Below are 22,987 nucleotides of genomic sequence, written 5' to 3' on the forward strand. Positions count from 1 at the left end.
ATGTTTCACAGTGACTTCCTCCAAGAAAAACGTTTTAAGTAATATGTAATGAAATCAATATTTCTGTCAAAAAGTAAGTGTTATCTCAATTTTCCGGGTGCTAACTTACTCTCCATTGGAGCATTTGCTTCTCTTTTTCAGATAGATGCAGATCCTAAGGAGAGAGCTGCCCCATCATACCTCAAAAGGGGCCCAACTGAAACTAAGGAAAATTGGTGAAACAAGCAAGGGTGCTGTTTTCCTGATGAATCGGATACCAGCACAAAGGGGAAGGAGACCAACACAGAGAAAAATCAACTCCTACCAAATCAGAGAGCCAGAGCCTCCGAGGCCCCCAACACCTCAGCACTGAAGCAGACCAAAAATGAACCCAACATGGCTCAGGGAAATTTTGCGGAAGAGGGGGTGGAAAGAATGTCAGAGTCACCTGTTGGGTCATGATATGAAGAGACATTCATCTTACCAATAACTGTGGGCTAACTCCACAATGCACGACCCATTTACATCAATAAGGAGGGGCCATTGGGAGGGAGTAGGTCATGGATGAGCCTAAACAATGGTACCAAACTGCCTGTATTTGCTGAAAAGAAATCTAATAAATTAAATTAAATTTTTTTTCTCATTTCAAAACAATGTGATATGAAACACTCCTTTGTTCCCCATTTGCTTTACATTGTTGAAGACTTATCCCTCCACAAAAGACATAACTGGTTATTCTGTCTGGGTACTTTTTAAACATGATCACAGCAAGGCTCCTAGATACTAAGTCCCTGTTCATGCTGGTAGTAATGGTTAATTTTCATTTTCCTGTACAGTTTTGTTATTGATGGAGATTTGCTTAATATCAGGTACCGTAATAGAAGAGAGGTCAATGTGAGGTTTAGGAATGGCATCCAAACACTGTCCATAACATTTACATGATGGTATGGAGCATGATGTGCACTCAGTGTGAAAGCATGTAAGAAAACAGGTGTACATACATAGGAGTCAATAGGTGAAAATATGGAAATTGAGTGAGAAACCATGCTCTGAAGCTGAATACTACCATTACAGGAAGAAAATTGTGAGGAATCTCTAGATATAGGAAAATCCTACTGCATAAGGCTCCATGTCTACTTATAACAGGGCAATTCTCTATTTTCCAAATGTAATGATCTAAAAGCATTCAACATGGTTAGTAATCAATATGGATCTAACCTTTTACTTGTATATTTGACATTTGTTGTCTTGCATTAGTAGTAGTGCCTCGTACATTATCATCTTCTTTCTTCTTAGAAAGAGTGTCATGGATAATCTTCTATAGTAATTAAGAAAAGTGTTTTATAAAATCTATTCAGAGCTACAGATAGAATCATATCATATACTTGAAAAGCTTTGATCTTCAAAATAAAAGGAACATGTATTTAAAATCACATTTCTTCAATTGTTATTAAGGTTATATTTATTTTCTGCCTTATCCGTGCAATAACCAAAGGAATTAAATTAGGTAAGTGATAGAAATTTTTTTTTTCTTTTTCAAGTTTGGATCTCACACTAGCTCAGGCTGACCTGGAATTCACTTTGTTGTCTCTGGTTGGCCTTGGACTCACAGTGATAGTCCTCCCACTGCCTTCCAATTGGTGGGATTACTGGCATGTGCCTCAACTCCTGGCAAGGAAATATTTTATTTTATGATTAATATTTTTAAATATTTTGAGTTCATTTTTTATTTATTTAGTTGAGAGTGGCAGAGAAAGAGGCAAATACATAGATAGATATATATAGAGAGACAGAGAGATAGAGAGGGAGAATGGGTGTGCCAGGGCCTCCAGCCATTGGAAACAAACTACAGGTGCATGCACTCCCTTGTACATCTGGCTTATGTGGTGCTGGGGACTTGAACCTGGGTCCTTTGGGTTTGGAGGCAAGTGCCTTAACAGCTAAGCCATCCCTCCAGCCCCAGACACAAATTATTTCATACTCTCCTAATAGACTAAGAATGTGGCATGCACTAAAATTCTTCCAAAATAAGTGGTAACTTGTTCTCAATGACCTGTAGGGCAATTTCAAGTATATTTTTATTTGCCACATGCATATTTTGAACCCAAAACAAGTGTAAATATATGATTTTAAATTTTAAGATTTTATACCTGGGACTCAGCCTTGTCATCGTCACCATGGCTGTCTCGGCTGGCTTCTATTTTCACTATAGGCTCTGGTACTGCCATACAAAAATACACACTTTGGTAAAATTTCCTAACATGAAACAGTTATACAAAAATCTTTTTAGAATTAAGTAGGAGGTTTTAATTATAAAAACCCTAGGTTCAATTTGGTGACACACACCACTAATACCAGCATTGAGGAAGTAAAGGTAAGGGGATCCTTGTGAGTTCAAGGCCAGCCTAGGAGTACAGAATGAGTTCTAGGTCGGTCTTAGCTAGAGGGACAGCATACTTCCAAAACAAACCCACCCTCCAGAGATATATTAAATAAATAAAAATGTATTACTTTCATAAAACAGACATTCCATTAAACTGAAATGTGAAGACACTTCTATGTTCAGAAACATTAAAAATATCACTGAGACAGACTCTAGAAACCAATATGATCCAAGAAAGGAATGATTGCAAAGTTCCATTCAAAATTTAGCACCTGAGGAACAATGAACAACACGCTAGATATACATTTTGAATATATCATAGATGTATGTCATGTCACATGTTTCACAGTGACTTCCTCCAAGAAAAAAGTTTTAAGTAATATGTAATGAAATCAATATTTCTGTCAAAAAGTAAGTGTTATCTCAATTTTCCGGGTGCTAACTTACTCTCCATTGGAGCATTTGCTTCTCTTTTTCAGATAGATGCAGATCCTAAGGAGAGAGCTGCCCCATCATACCTCAAAAGGGGCCCAACTGAAACTAAGGAAAATTGGTGAAACAAGCAAGGGTGCTGTTTTCCTGATGAATCGGATACCAGCACAAAGGGGAAGGAGACCAACACAGAGAAAAATCAACTCCTACCAAATCAGAGAGCCAGAGCCTCCGAGGCCCCCAACACCTCAGCACTGAAGCAGACCAAAAATGAACCCAACATGGCTCAGGGAAATTTTGCGGAAGAGGGGGTGGAAAGAATGTCAGAGTCACCTGTTGGGTCATGATATGAAGAGACATTCATCTTACCAATAACTGTGGGCTAACTCCACAATGCACGACCCATTTACATCAATAAGGAGGGGCCATTGGGAGGGAGTAGGTCATGGATGAGCCTAAACAATGGTACCAAACTGCCTGTATTTGCTGAAAAGAAATCTAATAAATTAAATTAAATTTTTTTTCTCATTTCAAAACAATGTGATATGAAACACTCCTTTGTTCCCCATTTGCTTTACATTGTTGAAGACTTATCCCTCCACAAAAGACATAACTGGTTATTCTGTCTGGGTACTTTTTAAACATGATCACAGCAAGGCTCCTAGATACTAAGTCCCTGTTCATGCTAGTAGTAATGGTTAATTTTCATTTTCCTGTACAGTTTTGTTATTGATGGAGATTTGCTTAATATCAGGTACCGTAATAGAAAAGAGGTCAATGTGAGGTTTAGGAATGGCATCCAAACACTGTCCATAACATTTACATGATGGTATGGAGCATGATGTGCACTCAGTGTGAAAGCATGTAAGAAAACAGGTGTACATACATAGGAGTCAATAGGTGAAAATATGGAAATTAAGTGAGAAACCATGCTCTGAAGCTGAATACTGCCATTACAGGAAGAAAATTGTGAGGAATCTCTAGATATAGGAAAATCCTACTGCATAAGGCTCCATGTCTACTTATAACAGGGCAATTCTCTATTTTCCAAATGTAATGATCTAAAAGCATTCAACATGGTTAGTAATCAATATGGATCTAACCTTTTACTTGTATATTTGACCTTTGTTGTCTTGCTTTAGTAGTAGTGCCTCGTACATTATCATCTTCTTTCTTCTTAGAAAGAGTGTCATGGATAAGCTTCTATAGTAATTAAGAAAAGTGTTATATAAAATCTATTCAGAGCTACAGATAGAATCATATCATATACTTGAAAAGCTTTGATCTTCAAAATAAAAGGAACATGTATTTAAAATCATATTTCTTCAATCGTTTTCTGGTAAAGTTGTTATTAAAGTCATATTTATTTTCTGCTTTATCCATGCAATAACCAAAGGAATTAAATTAGGTAAGTGATAGAAATTTTTTTTTTCCTTTTCAAGTTTGAGTCTCACACTGGCTCAGGCTGACCTGGAATTCACTTTGTTTTCTCTGGTTGGCCTTGGACTGACAGTGATATTCCTCCCACTCTTTTCCGATTGCCGGGATTACTGGCATGCGCCACAACGTCTGGCAAGGAAATATTTTATTATTATTCATATTTTTGGTTCATTTTTTTATATATTTAGTTGAGAGTGACACGAAGCAGGCAGAGAGAGCGAGAGAATGTGCACGCCAGGGCCTCCAGCCACTGCAAACCAACTCCAGATGTGTGTGCCCCTTGTGCATCTGGCTAACGTGGGTCCTGGGGAATCGAGCCTTGAACCAGGCTCCTTAGGCTTCACAGGCAAGCGCTTAACCACTAAGCCATCTCTCCAGCTCAAGAAAATATTTTTAATACAACCCTACTGATAAAGAATACGTTCCCAAGAAATATTTTAGAATATCAAAGTATACACCATTTGCCCTTAAATGTAGCAAGCCATATTCATAACTTTATTGTAGCCCAGACTGACCTGGATCTCATTTTTTTGATCCAGATTGGTCTCAAGCTTAGATCTCTCATCCTTTCTCTGCCTCCCAATTGCTGGGATTAAAGGCATGCAATACCACACCTGAGAAGTATTTGTTAAAACCCATTTGCAATGACCTCATATGAGTAGTAAATGCATAAAAATACATATTCTTGTAGAGAGAGGACACACCACAGTCAACTAGAAACTTCAAGAAAAGATTCAGCCTTTGACTTTGGTATTAATCACCAATTATATAAAAACATCAAGTTTGAGCACTGGGAATATTGATCCATTCACTTGTAATCCGGACCATCACATGCAATTTACCCTTAATTTCCCATTAGGAACTGAGTCCTCAGACTTGATTTTACCTCCGTTCTTAATGAAATCTTATGCCTTTATGCAAACAGGGGCCAAGATTATCAGAAAGCAAAAGTGCAAGGCCACTGAAAGATGATCTGTAGCTTTTGTTAAATGCAAGCTCTGACTACCAATACTACCAACATTCAATCAGGCAGATCTGTCCAAAAGTAAAACTAAACTGGCATGCATTACATCATGAGGCCAACAAAATGTGCATTTGTATAGATCTACAATAAATTTTAAAAGGGAATATACAATATATTTAGTTTTGAAATTAGAATACTCCATACCAGTGGTCTATCCATTTTGCTATATCCATGACTGGCTTTCTGAATTTCTGGTTTTACGGGATGATCTGGTAATGCATCTGAATAAAAATGGACAGTTTAATTAAATAAATTGTATGAAAATAATTTTACTGAAAAAATAGGGAATAGAAACCATTATTTGTAATTAAATTTCTATTAATAACTTTGATTTTCAAATAATCTGAGCCTTACTTGAATATGTAATTCTTTTGAGATTCTTTTAATTTTTGAATCTTAAACATGTGACTTATACCTTCTGTAGCTTTGAAATGGCTCAGAAAGAAAAGAATGACTATAAAAATCTCTACAGAAGCTCATCTCAGGTTAAGTGTACAATTACCCAAGATACATATTTTGAAAACATCATAGTAACATATCATCATAGGCCTACGAATGGCTTTCTAAGACATGGAACATTGTCATTTTGTGCACAGCATAACAACATGTGTACTCAAAATGAAAACATCCATTCAAATAATCAATAGGTTGGTATATCACTACAGGAGAAAATAAAGAAAGTAAAGCAGTGATCAAGGACGTACTAGCAGCAGAATGATACTGAAAGGAATGGAAGAAAACTTTATGGCCAAATATGTATAGTTGGACAAAAATATTTCAGGTAATGCTTCTTAACTATCAGCGCATGCAATGCAATGTTTTCAAAAACGGCTTCATGGTCAAAGAAGCACGAAACCAGTATCTATTCAAGTACAGTTCTTACCTTGTATTTTTGAATGTGTTGTAGGTTTTGGACTTTGAGCAATAGTTATATGATCATGTTCTTTCTTCTCAGAAAGAGGCTCAGAAATGCTCTGTTAACATGAAATACAAGAGTTTCTAAATCTCCTATCTGTATACACAAAGACATTCATATTTCATATTACTAAATAACCTAGTCTTCATCATAAGAGAAGCAGATATGCAGAGCAACATTTCTTTTTTAAATTTTTAAAAATTCATTTGCAAGAAGACAGTGTGAAAGAGAGAGACCTATAGAATGGGTGTACCAGGGCCTCTAGCCACTGCAAATGAGCACCAGAGGCATGTGCTTCTCTGTGCATCTGTTTTATGTGGGTAATGAGGATTCAAACTCAGGTCATTTTGCTTTGCAGGCAAGTGCCTTAACCTCTGAGCCATGTCTCCAGCTCAGAATAACAAATCTTTGTGAGAGACCTGTCACAAGAGTTATCAATATGAAGCCTATTTCCAGTCATCTTACAGCCTATGTAACCAGAGGAGCAACTGTGACAAGCTAAGTGAAATAGGGAAAACTTTCATAGGCAAAATAATAATGTTAAAGAATCAGTTTACAGCTAGAAATCATATTAGGTTTACATAAAGTGATCTATAGTTTAGATTTATTATGCATGTGTTAGCCAATATAGAATGATCATCAAAGCTATATACCATGGCAGAGTAAGAAAGAAGCAAAAAAAAAATCTATTTGCTGTTTTAAATATGACAGGTACACTTTCTAAGAGATTAATCTCTCACCACTCCAAGGAAACAAGTGATCTTGTTCACATTGCTTATTCTGTCATTCCTGAATGACCAACATGACCATGAATACCTGTATTCGACATGTTTCTCTCACATTAGAGATGCCCTCACACATTTTAATATGTTTGCTGTGTGCTCATGTATTCAAATGGGCTCATATCTCACAAGTACAATCTCTTATACTGAATGAGAAACATAACTCTCTTACTGCATTGATGGGATATACATGTTCTCTCAATCTGTTTGGATAAAAGTAATCTCAATTTTTTCACAGGGCTCAAAAAATTTTACTGTATTTTATCTGCTTGCATATTTTATATAATCATTATAATATCATAGGCCATTTATGATATGTGGAGTTTTGAAGTCTATCATAGAGAAGATGTAACATTAGAGCAATGAATTCCAACTGCAAACACATCAAAGAGCCTCACGAAGTCCTCATGCACCAATGAGAACACTGCTCAAACATATCACTTTCAAGTACTTTATGTGAATTCAAACAGTGTTGAGTACTCAGAAGCAATTTTAACTCACTCACTGCAAAAGTGTAGAATACTTTTGATGACATTTGTGGATATGGGGAGGCATTTTAAAAGCAACCAAAAGCAACAGCCACCATTTCACAAGGGCATGTTTAAAAATATGTGCCCTTTGTATGTGTAGTGAAATGAAATGCAAAAGAAAATATGGGGCCTTTAAGTCTGTGGTAAAGGACTGATTATCTGAACACAAATTTTGACCCATAGGCAATAATCTGCCCTTAACATCAATTCAATTTCCTAACCTGTACAACTAGCTTGCCTAGAAGTCAGGATAGAAAATTTGGTCACCAGACAAATTTTCATTCTAATTTTCTGGAAACTTTATGCTTTGATAGAAATGAAGACCTATTTTTTTTATCATAAAGACAACTAGTAGAGCCCCAGAAAGATGATGTCCAGATGTAAATTATTATTGTTATTTTAAATTTTTATTTATTAATTTATTTGCAAGCAGAAAGAGAGAGAGATAGAGAGGAGAAAGACAGACAAAGAATGGGTGCGACATGGCCACTAGCCATTGCAAACGAACTCCAGACGCATGTGCCCCCTTGTACATCTGGCTTATGTGGTACTGGGGAATTGAACCTGGGTCCTTTGGGTTTGGAGGCAAGTGCCTTAACAGCTAAGCCATCCCTCCAGCCCCAGACACAAATTATTTCATGCTCTCCTAATAGTCTAAGAATGTGGTATGCACTAAAATTCTTCCAAAATAAGTGGTAACTTGTTCTCAATGACCTGTAGGGCAATTTCAAGTATATTTTTATTTGCCACATGCACATTTTGAACCCAAAACAAGTGTAAATATATGACTTTAAATTTTAAGATTTTATACCTGGGACTCAGCCTTGTCATCGTCACCATGGCTGTCTCGGCTGGCTTCTATTTTCACTATAGGCTCTGGTACTGCCATACAAAAACATACACTAAGGTAAAATTTCCTCAAATGAAACAGTTATACAAAAATTTTTATAGAATTAAGTAGAAGGTTTTAATTATAAAAAATCCTAGGTTCAGCTTGTTGACACACACCACTAATACCAGCATTGAGGAAGAAAAGGGAAGAGGATTCTTGTGAGCTCAAGGCCAGCCTAGGAGTACAGAATGAGTTCTAGGTCGGTCTTAGAGGGACAGCATACTTCCAAAATGAGCCCACCCTCCAGAGAAATATTAAGTCAATAAAAATGTACTACTTTCATAAAACAGACATTCCATTAAACTGAAATGTGAAGACACTTCTATGTTCAGAAACATTAAAAATATCACTGAGACAGACTCTAGAAACCAATATGATCCAAGAAAGGAATGACTGCAAAGTTCCATTCAAAATTTAGCACCTGAGGAACAATGAACAACATGCTAGACACACACTTTGAATATATCACAGGCACGTGTCATGTCATGCATTTCATAGTGACTTCCACCAAGACAAAGTTTATAAGTAATATATAATTAAATCATCAAAATTTCTGTTAAATTTTTTCTTATTTCAAAATGATTTGATATGAAACACTCTTTTGTTCCCCATTTGCCCATTTGCTTTACATTGTTGAAGACTTATCCCTCCACAAAAGACATAACTGGTTATTCTGTCTGGGTACTTTTTAAACATGATCACAGCAAGGTTCCTAGATGCTAAGTCCCTGTTCATGCTGGTTAATTTTCATTTTCCTGTACAGTTTTGTTACTGATGGAGATTTGCTCAATATCAGGTACTGCAGTAGAAAACAGATCAGTGTGAGGTCTAGAAATGGCATCCAAACACTCTCCACCACATGATGTACTTGATGGCATGGAGTATGTTGTGCACTCAGTGTGAAAGCATGCATGACAATCGGTATAGATAGATAGAAGTGGACAGGTGAAAATACGGAAAATGAGTGAGAAACCATGCTCAGAAGCTGACTGATACCAAAAGAGGAAGAAAGGATTGAGGAATTTGTAGATTTAGGAAAATTCTCCTGGATAAGGCTCCATATCTCCTTATCACAGGACATTTCACTGTTTTCCAATGGGAATGATCATAAAAGCATTCAACTGAGTTACTAATCATTATATATCTAACCTTTTACTTGTTCATTGGCCATTTGTTGTCTTGCTTTAGTAGAAGTGTCACATATACTATCAATTTCTTTCTTCTCAGAAAGAGACTCAGGGATACACTGGTAACATAATGAAGAAAAGTGTTTCACAAAATCTATACAGAGCTACTAACAGTATCATGTTGCATATTTCAAAAGAACCCCATTCTTCAAAATAAAAGGAACAAGTATTTTAAAGTCACATTTCTTCAATCAAATGCTGTGAAAATTGTTACTAAAGTCATCTTCATTTTCTCCCTTATCCACGTAATAACCAAAGGAACTAAATTAGGTAGGCAAAAGGCAAATTTTTTAATACAATGCTGTTGGGAAAGAATATGTTCCCAAGATATAGTTTATAATATCAAAGAATACACCACTTGTGCTCAAACATAGCAGGTCATGTTTGTAATCTTTTTTTTTTTCAACAGACAAAATTTAATGTATACACACAGTTTTATATATAATGCAGCATCGCACCATGTAGGGCATTTATGCTTATTTTATACATTCAGATATGTTTCAAACACTTCTTAAGGCTACAAAACAGAACATAGAAAAATAAACAGGAATATATTCAACATTTACAAAAAGTGATATGATAAAGAATATAAAGTACTATTTCCTCTCCACACTTCAAAAGATATGTATAGATATGGATGTTTGTAATCTTAATGTAGTTCAGGCTGACCTGGATCTCGTTCTTTTGATCCAGACTGGCCTCAGGCCCAGACCTCTCCTCCTCTCTCTGCCTCCCAATTGCTGGGATTAAAGGCATGCAGCACAATACCCAATTGAGAATTATTTGTTAAAATTTAATTTCAATGGCCTCAATAGTGTAGTAAATACTTTAAAATACACATTCTTGAAGACAAGAGACACAGCACAGTGAACTAAAAACTACAAGAAAAGATTCAGTGTTGACTTCGGAATTAATCACTGATTATATGAAAACATCAAGTTTGAACACTACGAATATTGACCCATTCACCTGAAATCCTTACCATCACATGCTCCTTACCCACAATTTCCTATTAGGAACTGAGTCATCAGACTTGATTTTGAACTCATTTCTTAATGATATCTTATGCCTTTATACAAATGAAGGGTTAGATTATCAGAAAGCAAAATTGCAAAGCCACTGAAAGTCAATGGAAGCTCTGACAGCACACTACCAACATGTAATCAGACAGATCTGTCCAAAAGTAAAACTAAACTGGAATGCCTTACATTATGAGGCTAAAAAATGTGCATTTTTATAGGTCTGCAGTAAAATTTGAAAGTGAGTATACAGTATATACTTTTGAAATTTGAATACTCCATACCATTGATATATCCATTTCACTATCTCCATGACTGGTTTTCTGTATTACTGGTTTCACAGCATAATCTGCTGATACTTCTAGAAAAAGAAATGGATACTTCAACTGAATTGCATGAAAATGATTGCACCCACAAACTTAATAGAAACCTTTAATTGTAGTAAATTTGTATTAATAACTTTGACTTTTAAATAATCTGTACCTTATTTGAATATGTAATTCTTTTTATATTGTTTTAATTTTTGAAATTTAACCATGTTACTGCTACCATCCCTAGTCTTGAAATGATTCAGAAAAGAGAATGGTTACAAGAATCTCTACATAAGCTCATCATCTCAGGTTAAATGTATAATTCCCCAAGATGCACATTTTGAAAATATCATAGTGACATGTCATCTTATATTATTTACTATGACATCCTTGAGACAGAAAAAGGCAAAAGAAATGTAGTTTGTCATCAAGTTTTCTGTCAATTTTTCCCCTATGCTCATAAATTGAGAGAAACGGAAATAGGACCTTTTAGTATCCCAGTCTATCAATGACTGTCTGACACAGAAGGCATAACGGATTATGCTATCTTTCTTTGTTCTCTCTATGACAGCTCTGTTCATATTGCTAACCATCCTTTCATCAGTGTGTGAGTGGTTGAAATTCATTTGTTCAACAATTATTTATAGAGAAGTTTCTAAATTCAGGCTTTGGATATTAAAAGAGCTCAATGATAGGCTTAGGAATGGCTTTACAAGACATGGTACATTGTCTGTGGGTGCACAGCATGACAACATGTGTACTCAGAATGAAAACATTCATTAAGACATCAATAGGTTGGTATGTCTATAGCAGAAAATATGAAAATCAGTGGTAGAGGACATACTAGCAGCAGAATGATACTGAAAGTAAAGGAATAAAATTTATGGCCAAATATGTAGAGTTTGACAAAAATTTTTCAGAATAGCCTTCCCACTAGTGCCTATGTTGTAATGTTTTCAAAATAGTTTCATGGTCAAAGTTTCATGAAACCAATTTCTGTTTGAGTACAGTTCTTACCTTTTCTTTGTGAATGTGTTGTTTGTTTTGGTCTTTGGGCAATACTTATATGACTGTCTTTTTTCTTCTCAGAAAGAGGCTCAGAAATACTCTGTTAATGTGAAAGCCAAGAGTTTCTAAATCTCCTATGCATATATAAAAAGCATTCATATTTCATATTACTAAATCATAAAGATTTATCATAAGAGAAGCAGGTATTAAAAACAATATTTCTTTATTTGAGACCTGTCTAAAGGGTTATCAATATCAGATCTGTTTCCAGTCATCTTACAGCCTATGTAACTATAGGAAGCAAGGGTGGCAAGCTAAGAGAAATAGGGAAAACGTCCATGGGCAAAATAATAATGGTAAAGAAACAGCTTTAAAGCTAGAAATCATATTATGTTTAAATAAAATGATCTATAGTTTAGATTTACTCTGCTTGTCTTAGCCAATCTAGAAAGATCATCAAAGGTATACACCATGGCAGAGTGAGAAGGAAGCATAAAAGCATCTATTTGCTATTCTAAATATGACATTTACTAATCTCTTTTCATTGCAAGGACAGAAGCAATCTTGTTCACATTCCTTACTCTGTCATTCTTGAATGACAGACATGACCTCCCAATACCTATGTTCCAAATGTTTCTCTTACATCAGAGATTCCCTCACACATATTAATATATTTGGCATGTGCTAATGTCTTCAAATAGGCTTATGTCTCACAAGTGGAAAATCTTAATCTGAATCAGAAATTCAAACTTCACACTGCACTAACAGCACATACATTCTCTCTCTGTCTGCTTGTCATGTGCAAGTATGAGTGTGAGTAATAGAGGCATTAATATGATCAAAGTTCATTGTATGCATGTATGAGAACGTACTTAAGCCCATCACTTTGTAAAACATATTCTAATACAATAATAAAAATAAATAGAAACAAAGTGTGAAAGTAAAAAAATTACTGTTTTACCTACTTGCATATTTTGTATTATCATTACAATATCATAGGCTCTGCATGATATATGGAGCTTTCAAATGATTTTTTGTTCATTTTTTACTTACCTGTTTGAGAGTGACAGACACAGAGAGAAAGGCAGAGAGAGAATGAGAGACAGAGAGAGAATGGTCGTGCAGGGGTCTCCAGCCACTGCAAATGAACTCCAGATGCATGTGCCCCCTTGTGCATCTGGCTAATGTGGCCTGGGGAATTGAGCCTTGAACTGGGCTCCTTGGGCTTCTCAGACAAGTGCTTAACCACTAGGCCATCTCTCCAGCCCTATATGGAGCTTTTAAAATCTATCATAGAGAAGTTGTGATATAAGCACAATCGATTCCAAGTCAAAGTACATCAAAGTTCTTCACAAAGGCCTCATGCACCAATGAGAACACTGGCCAAACAAATCACTTTTAAGTACTTATGTGAATTCAGATAGTGCAGAGTACTCAGACACAATTTTAAGTCACCCACTGGCAACAGTGTAGAATATTTTTTATGACATTTGTGGATATGAGGAGTTATTTTGAAAGCAACCAAAAGCAACAGCTACCATTTCACAAGTGGACGTTTAATAAAAATGAACTCATATGTGTAATGAAATGGAATGCACAAGAAAAGATTCCTTCTTTAACTTTGCAATTAATCATTGATTATATGAAAACATCAAATTTGAGCACTGGGAACACTAAGCCGTTCTTTTTAATTCAAGACTATCACATGCTACTTACCCATAATTTCGTATTAGGAACTGACTCATCAGACTTGATTCTGAACTTATTCTTAATGAGATGTTATGCATTTATACAAATTGCAAAGCCACTGAAAGGTGATCTTTGGCTCTTGTTGAATACGAGCTCTGGCAACACACTACCAACATGCAATGAGATAGATCTGTCCAAAAGCAAAGCTAAACTGGCATGCATTATCTTATGAGACCAAGACACGTGCATTTACATAGGTCTACAGTAAATTTTGAAAGTGAATACACAGTATATGGTTAGTTTGAAAACTGAATATTACATACCCTTGGTATATCCATTTCACTGTCTCCATGACTGGTTTTCTGCCTTTCTGGTGCCACAGCACAGACTGTTGATGTTTCTAGGAAAAGAACAAACAAACAAAAAAAGAATACTTCAGTTAAATTCATTGCATGCATAAAAGTGGACCAAAATAATTACAGTATAAAAAGACTTAATTGTAATAAAATTTGTATCCATAAATATGATTTACAATGAATCTGAACTTTTAGTTTTCCATTGTTTTTTGAAGCAAATTCAGAAATTTGGCCTTTTTTTTTTTTTTTTTTTTTTACTTTATATGTGCCAGAAGGGGAGCGGGGAGATTGAAATACAGAGCACAGGAGAGAAAGGCAGAATTGGTGTGTTATGGCCTCCAGCCACCTCAGGCCAACTCCAGATGTGTACACTACCTTGTGTGCATGAGCTAACTTTCATGATTGTGGTTGGGTCACATTTGGCTTCTGGCTTACATGGGATATGGAGAGAGAAACATGGGTCCTTACTCTCCACTGGCAAGCACATTAACTGCTAAGCCATCTCCTCATTCATGAACCTTATTTGAATATGTAAATATTTAGAAGATACTTCCAATTTTCATAACCTTAAACATGTCACTGGTATAGTCCCTAGCTGTGAAATGGTTCAGCAAAGACAATGATTACAAAGATTTATACACAAATATATCTGCTCAAGTTCAATGTACAATCAAGATGAACATTTTGAAAATGTCATAGTCACTTGTCACCTTACATTATTCACTGTAACCTCTTTAAAACACAATAAGGCAAATCAAAAGCAATTTCATCATGAATTTTTCAGTCAATATTTCCAAATATATGTAACCAGACTGAAACAAATATAATAATTCTTATCTTGTTTGTTTTATGTCTATCAATGACTCAGTCTGACACAAGAAGACATAACTGATTATGCTATTATATATGTTCTTTCTACAATACTACAGCTCTGTTCATGTTGCTAAACTCCTTTTCAACAGTCTTTGAGTGGTTTAAATTTATTTGCTCAAAAATACTTTATGGAGAGATTCCTAAATTCCTGGTTCTGGATTTTATTTTTTTTTTTATGTATTTGCAAACAGACAGAGACAGAGACAGAATGGGCACACCAGGGCCTCTAACAACTGCAAACAATCTCCAGACGCATGTACCCTTGTGCATCTGGCTTACGTGGGTCCTGGGGAATTGATTCTGGGTCCTTTTTCTTCACAGGCAAATGCCTTAACCATTAAGCTATCTCTCCAGCCCTGTTTCTGGATTTTATAAGAGGTCAGTAAGAGATTTATGAAAAGCTTCCCAAGATGTCACATGTCATGATTGTGCAAGAGTATGCTAACATGTGTACTCAGAGTAAAAAATATATATATAACAATGTAGATAGGTGGGTGTAAGTATATAGGGGAAAATATGAAAATGAGTTGTAAAGGACATAACGGAGGCAGAAAGAGATCAAAGGAAATGAAAGAACAAGTTATGGCCAAATGTGTATATTTGTCCAAAATTTTTTAGGGTAATGCTTCATAACTATCAGAAATTGCAACTTATTATTTTCAAAATGATTTCATTGTCATACTATCATGAAAACAATTTTTATTTAAGTATAGTTCTTACCCTTTATTTGTGAAAAGTGTGTCATAAATTTTTGGATTTGATGAATAGTCATATGACAATCTTCTTTAATCTCAGAAATTGACTCAGAAGTGCTCTGCAGATATGATTTTAAAAAGAGCCTTATGAATCTCCTATACATATCTACAAACACATTCATATTTCATAATGCTAATCCAATATATCAACATAAGAGATGCAGCATTGAAAACCACACTTATTTAATGGGGATCAGTCAAATAGGTCATCAATATCAAATCTGTTTCCTGTCACTGTACAGCCTACATTACCATAGGAAGCAACTGTGGCAAGCCAAGGGAAAACTTGCAACACAATGATGATAGTAAAATGTGTATTGAAAAGGAAATCGCTAACAACATCAAACATTACAGTGTCTTCTGAAACAAATCAGGTTACTTTTTTATAAATATTTTTAAAATTTATTTATTTATTTATTTGAGAGCGACAGACACAGAGAGAAAGACAGATAGAGGGAGAGAGAGAGAGAATGGGCGCGCCAGGGCTTCCAGCCTCTGCAAACGAACTCCAGACGCGTGCGCCCCCTTGTGCATCTGGCTAACGTGGGACCTGGGGAACCGAGCCTTGAACCGGGGTCCTTAGGCTTCACAGGCAAGCGCTTAACCGCTAAGCCATCTCTCCAGCCCAAATCAGGTTACTTTTATAATTTCATCCATATAGTATCCTGTATAAGAATACATGCTATGCTACCATTTTAATCATTTGGGACAAATCCAAAACCAGTTCCTTCTATAACTATAAAGATTATGTGTGGAAAGGGAGAGATACAGCCGCAGGCCGTGATCGACTAGAGGAGGTCAAGCAGTACTAGCTCCTTTTCATAGTGAGTGAAAAATGAAGACCCTGGGTATTTCTCAGAGAAATTTTAAGGGAATGTAAAATTTGGAATGGAGTCTACACTGTGTTAAAGATAGTAATCATATGAATTTTAAATAAAATGATCTATAGTTTAGATTTACTGTGTATGTCTCAGCCAATCTAGAAAGATCTTCAAAGCTATACACCATGACAGAGTGCAAAAGAAGCATAAAAACATCTATTTGTTATTTTATTTTATTTATTTTTTAAAATTTATTAGTTTTCTTTTCAGCAAATACAGGCAGTTTGGTACCATTGTTTAGGCTCATTCATGACCTACCCCCTCCCAATAGCCCCTCCTTGTTGATGTAAATGGGTCGTGTATTGTGGAGTTAGCCCACAGTTATTGGTACGATAAATGTCTCTGCATATCCTGACCCAACACGTGACTCTGACATTCTTTCCGCCCCAGTTTCAAAGAGATTAATCTCTCTTCATTGCCAGGACACAAGTGATCATGTTCACATTGCTTACTCTGCCATTCTTGAATGCCAGGCATGACTACAAAAGCCTATATTTGATATGCATCTCTCACGTCGGAGATAGCCTCACACACATTAGGGTTTGGCATGTGCTCATGTCTTCGAATGGGCTTACGTCTCACAAGTGCCACAGCAGGCACAGATAGTGGAGCAGCTGCGCACTGAGCAGTGGCCCAAGAAGGGCATTGTCAAGTGTCTGCAGGATCACAGTTCAGAGTTGTTTCTTGCAGAGCACACATTATTAGGAAATATAAAAAAATGTAGCAAAAACAGCTAATCAGGACCATTTGGGTACAGCCTATAGCCTTCTCTTTGAAAGTAAGCATTTCACAGGTACTGAAAGTATGGCCAAGTGAAACATGTGAAGCTTAGAGAAGATAAACCAAAAGTTATGAAGTCTGTGGAGACTGGATGAGGTTCCACCAAAATATACAAAATCTTTTTTTAAGAAAGGACATAAAACAAACTTTACCAAAAAAGGGAGAGGCTGTTCAGTGTTGGTACACAGGAACACTACAGGACTGGATGGCTTTTGATACTAATATTAAAACAAGCTCAAGAAGAAGAAAAATGCCAAGCCTTGAAGTTTTAAGGTTGGAGTAGGCAAAGTTATCAGAGGCAGGGATGAAGCTCTCTTGACAATGAATAAAGGAGAAAAGGCTCCACTATACATTGAACCAAAATGGGTTTATGGAAAGGACAGCCTGATGCCAAAATTCCACCAAATGCAAAACTCATGTTTGAAGTGAAATTAGTAGATACTAATTGAAATAGTGTTCAGAGATCTAAAGACATCAGCGACAATGATAAGACTTGACACTGAAACTTATATAACTAACTAGAGCTTATTACTATTATAAAGGAAAAGTCAACTGGAAAATTCAATGAGGTAAATGAAACTTATTTATTTGATCTTAGTTTTTGAGAAAGGTAATCCTTTGTAAGTTTTACACTGTCCCTAGTATTTTACTGTAGCTGTGCAAAATATTATAGAGAACTTTTTTATACTACTTCATAATGTAAACTTAGAGATTCAATCAAAATGTATATACTGGCAAAAAAAAAAAAATGAATAAAGAGCAATGGATTCCAAGTCAAAACACATAAAAGATTTTCACAAAGGCCTCATGCACCAATGACAACACTGCCCAAAACACAAAACTTTTTAGTACTTTGGATAAATTAAAATAGTGTAGGGTACTCAGAAGCAATTTAAGCTCACTTACTGGAAACAGTGAGGAGTATTTTTGGTGACATTTTGGTTATGAGTAGTTATTTTAAAAGCATCAGCCACCACTTCACAAGGGCATGTTTCATAAGCATGTATTCATATGTGTAGCAAAATAGAATGCAGAAGAAAAGATATGGCTTATAAGTTTGTACATAATGACTGATTATCAAAACAACAATTTTGATGCATATGCAAGAATCCCCCTTAACATAAATTCAATTTCCTGGCCCTCAAAACTAGCTTGCCTTGAATCCAACATAAAAATTTAGTCACCAGACTTCATACTCATCTTAATTTTTTGAGCAATATTATGCTTTGATAGAAATGAGATGCAGATTTTTATCATCAAGACAACTTGTAGAGCCCCTGAAAGATGATGTCCAGATGAAAATTATTACAGACTTTCCCAGTAGTTTAACAACATGGCATGTGCTAAAATTCTCCCAAAATAAATCATAACTTGCCATCAATTACCTATAGGGCAATCTCAAGTATATTTACATTTGCCACATGCACATTTTGGACATAAGACATGCATAAATACATGATTTTAAATTTGAAGATATCATACCCATGGTTCAGGCTTGTCATTGTCGTCATGGCTATCTTGGCCACCTTCTGTTTTCACTATAGGCTCTGCTGCTGCCATACAAAACAAGAGACAGTTATAATTCACTCAAAGGAAACAGTAATTCAAAGAATAAACCTTATAGAATTAAGTAGAAAGTTTTAATTATAAAAATGCTAGGTGTGGCTTGGCAATACACAGCACTAAAACCACCATTCAGGAGGAAAAGGTAAGTTGTGAGTTCAAATCCAGCTTAGGAGTACAGACTGAGTTCTGGGTCAGCTTTGCTAGAGTGACAACAAACCTCAAAAATGAATCCACCCCACCCCCACACAGAAAAAACAATAAATAACAATACATGATTCATAAACCAGACATTCCATTAAAATGAATCAAGAAGACAATTCTACATTTAGAAACAGTGAAAATTTCACTGGGACAGACTTTAGAAATAAACATGATCAGAGAAAGCAATGATTGCAAAGTTCCATTCACAAATTGCCACCTCAGGAACAATGAACAACATGCAAGGTACACACTTTGAGAATATCATAGGAACATGTCATATCACATTTTCACAGTGTCTTCCCCCAACAAGAGAGTTGTAAGTCAGTTGTAATTACATCATCAAAATTTCTGTTTCTTATTTCAAAACAACTTGATATGAAACAATTATTTTGTGCCCCACTTACTTTACTTTATCAAGACTCATCCTACCACAAAAGACATAAGTGATTATTCTGTGTATGTCTTAAACATGTCTAAAGCAAGACTTCTAGATGTTAAGCCCCCATTCATGTTGGTATGAATGGTTGATTTTCATTTTCCTCTGCAGTTATGATCTTGATGGAGATTTGCTTCATATCAAGGTACTGTAGTAGAAAATAGCTAAAATAAGAGGCTTATGAAAGGATTCCCAAGACATGGCACATATCTTGATGGTGCAAGACTATGGTAAACAGTTGTGCTCAGAATAAAAACACTGATGACAATATGGATAGGTGGGTGTAAGTCTATAGGGGAAAATATGAAAATGAATCATAAAGGACATAGTAGAGGAAGAGTGATATCAAAGAAATGGAAGAAAAAGTTATGGCCAAATGTGTATATCTGGTCAAAAATTTTGTAGATAATGCTTTATAACTATCAGACATTGCATTTCAATATTTTCATAATTATCTCATGGTCATCCTATCATGAAAACTATATCTAAGTATAGTTCTTACCCTTTATTTGTGAGTATGTCATACTTTTTTGTCTTTGATGAGTAGTCATATGAAAATCTTCTTTAATCTCAGAAAGAGATTTAAAAGTGCTCTGTTAATATAATTTTAAAAAGAGTCTCATGAATCTTCTACACATATCTATAAACTTCATATTACTAAATCAAGACTTCAATATAAGAGATGCAGTATTGAAAAGCACATTTATTTAAAGAAGACCAGTCAAATAGGTCATCAACTTCTAGTCTGTTTCCTGTCACTGTACAGCCTACATTACCATAGGAAGCAACTGTGGCAAGCCATGGGAAAACTTGAAACACAAAGGTGGTGGTAAAATGTCTGTGGAAAGGGAAATTGCTTACAATATCAAACATTACATAGTTTTTTCCAGAAATGTATCAGGTTACTTACTAACTTTATTCATATATTATCCTTTATAACAACACATGCTATGCTATTGTTTTAATCATTTGGGAGAAATTGAAAAAAAAGTTCTTTCTGTAACTACAAAGATTAAATGTATCAAGGAAGAGATACAATCGCAGACCATGATCCACTGGAGGAGGTCAAGCAGTACTAGCTCCTTTTCATAGTGAATGAAAAATTAAGAGCCTGGATATTTCTCAGAGTAATTTTTAGAGAATGTAAAATTTGGGATGGAGTCAACCCTGTTACAGTTAGAAATAATATGAGATTTAAATAAAATTTTCTATAGTTTAGATTTATTGTATATGTCTTAGCCAATCTAGAAAGATCTTTAAAGCTATACACCATGGTACAGTAAGAAAGAAGCCTAAAACTATCTATTTGCTATTTTAAATATGACATGTGCACTTTCTAAGAGATTAATCTCTCTTCACTGCAAGGACATAAGCAATCTTGTTCATATTGCTTACTCTGGCATTCTTGAATGACCAGCTTTACCCTGAATAACTACATTCCAGGTGGCTCTCCTACATCGGAGATGCCCTCACTCATATTAATATGTTTGGCACGTGCTCGTGTCTTCAAATGGGCTTGTACCTCACAAGTGCAAAATCTTATTCTGAATGAGAAATACAACCCTCACACTGCACTGATGGCACATACATGTCTCTCAATCAGTTCGGCTAAAAGTTACCTCAATTTTATTCACAGGACTCAAAATATTTTAATGTGTTTTGTCTGCTCGCAAACTTTATATTATCATTACAATATCATAGGCTCTGAATTATATATAGAGCACTTAATGTCTATCATGGAGAAGATCTGACATAAGAGAAATGGATACCGAGTAAAAACACATGAAATAGCTCCACAAAGCTCTTATGCCCCAGTAAGAACACTGCTCAATTTCATCACTTTAAAATTATCTAGGTGAATGAGAATTGTTTATAGCACTCACAATCTATGTTAAGAAATTTACTGAAAATAAGGTACAATATTTTTGATAATTTTGTTGATTCATTTCATTGCTAAAACCTTTTTGATAGTTGATTTCTTTTTAAAACCTAATAGCAATGCTCCTACTTCAAAAATCCATGCTTAATACATATGAACTAGTGTTGATAGTGGGCAAAATAAACTAAAATAGGACATACAAGAAAATATGCAGACTTTAAGTTTGGAATGAATTACTGATTATCGGAGCACACATTTTTACACACAGGCAATAATCTGCCCTTAACATAAACTCAATTTCTAGGACTTCACAAATATCTTGCCCTTAATTTCAAAATGGAAACTTAGCTATAAGACTTGATTTTGGTCTGAATTTTATGAGATATGTTAAGCTTTTAAAAAATGGAGAGCCAGGCTAGTATCATAAAGAAAATGTTTAGAGGGCTTGAGGAGATTACTCAGTGGTTATGGCACTTGCCTTCAAACCTCAACAACCAGGGTTCGATTTCCTCGTACCCACAAAAAGCCAAATGCAGAAACTGACATGCATTTAGAACTTGTTTGCAGTGGCTACAGGCCCCACCATGGCCAATCTATCTCTATCTGCCTCTTTGTCTCTTTCTCTCTCTCTCATAAATAAACAAACAAATAAAAATATTTTAAAATAATTTCAAAGTGGAGAACTTGTAGGGCCACTGAAAGAGGATATCCATACCTAAATCATTATAGGCTCTCTTCATAGTCATAGGACATGACATGAGCTAAAATTCTCCCAAAATAAATGCCAACGTGGCATCAATTATCCTGTAGTGCAAGCTTGCCTGTGTGTTCATTTGCCTAACGTACGTTTTCAAACTAAAACACAGTATAAGTTCAGGATTTGAAATTTGAAGTTTTCATACCCATGATAGAGACTTGTCACTGCCACTAAGGTTGGCCTTGTCTTCTTTGATTTTCATTGCAGTTACTGCTGCAGTAAAAAAAAAAAAAAAAACCCTTTAGCAAAATGGTAATTTGAACAAAATCTTTATATAATTAAATATAAAGGTTTAGTTATAAAAATTTTGGCAGGGCATGGTGGCTCACGCCTTTAATCCAAGCTTTGGGAGGCAGAGGTAGGAGGATCACTATGAGTTTGAGGCAATCCTGAGACTACATAGTGAATTCCAGGACAGCCTGAGCTAAAGTACCTCGAAAATTAAAAAAAAAAAAAAAAAATTGGAGCCAGGTGTGTTGGTGCACACCTTTAATCCTAGCACTTGGGTTGAAGAAGCAGGAGGATCGCCATGAGGTCAAGGATCCCTGAGACTACCAAGTGAATTCCAGCTGGGCTAGAATAAAACCCTACCTCGAAAAAACAAATAAAATTCTGGGCTGGGCTAGGTTAGACACACCATTAATCATAGTACTTGGGAGGAAAATGTAAGAGGATCTGTGTGAGTTAAAGACTAGCCTAGGAATACCAGGTCATCCTGGGCTAAAGTGATACCATAACACAAGATAAATAAACAAATAAATAAATAAATCCTCAAGAGTTAAAAAATGTATTATTTTCACAAATTAAAATTTGGGGGGCATGGGGGGTGGTGAAGATGAGGTAGGGTCTTGCTCTGGCCTAGGCTGACATGGAAGTTACTATGTAGTCTCAGGCTGGCCCCAAACTCACAG

The 22,987-nt window shown here is 35.6% G+C and overlaps 1 protein-coding gene and 1 pseudogene across 1 annotated transcript in view; one reads left to right on the plus strand and one right to left on the minus strand.

Moving 5' to 3' along the window:
- Positions 1-22,987, minus strand: part of LOC123462788 — a 187,018-nt gene that overhangs the window by 143,762 nt on the left and 20,269 nt on the right. Inside the window, exons 9-24 of the mRNA XM_045156362.1 lie at positions 22,222-22,289; positions 19,943-20,033; positions 18,720-18,790; positions 15,542-15,635; positions 13,916-13,992; positions 11,913-12,003; positions 10,869-10,945; positions 9,528-9,624; positions 8,298-8,368; positions 6,142-6,232; positions 5,403-5,479; positions 4,265-4,363; positions 3,898-3,997; positions 2,130-2,200; positions 1,549-1,647; positions 1,198-1,297 (exon numbers count right to left, since the gene is read on the minus strand). Of these exons, the coding sequence (XP_045012297.1) occupies positions 1,198-1,297; positions 1,549-1,647; positions 2,130-2,200; positions 3,898-3,997; positions 4,265-4,363; positions 5,403-5,479; positions 6,142-6,232; positions 8,298-8,368; positions 9,528-9,624; positions 10,869-10,945; positions 11,913-12,003; positions 13,916-13,992; positions 15,542-15,635; positions 18,720-18,790; positions 19,943-20,033; positions 22,222-22,289 (1,374 nt within the window). The remainder of the gene's footprint in view (positions 1-1,197; positions 1,298-1,548; positions 1,648-2,129; positions 2,201-3,897; positions 3,998-4,264; positions 4,364-5,402; positions 5,480-6,141; positions 6,233-8,297; positions 8,369-9,527; positions 9,625-10,868; positions 10,946-11,912; positions 12,004-13,915; positions 13,993-15,541; positions 15,636-18,719; positions 18,791-19,942; positions 20,034-22,221; positions 22,290-22,987) is intronic.
- Positions 16,412-17,686, plus strand: LOC123462759 (annotated as a pseudogene).

The sequence above is a fragment of the Jaculus jaculus genome, chromosome 8 (genome assembly GCF_020740685.1).
Source record: "Jaculus jaculus isolate mJacJac1 chromosome 8, mJacJac1.mat.Y.cur, whole genome shotgun sequence".
In the NCBI taxonomy this organism is placed as follows: domain Eukaryota; kingdom Metazoa; phylum Chordata; class Mammalia; order Rodentia; family Dipodidae; genus Jaculus; species Jaculus jaculus.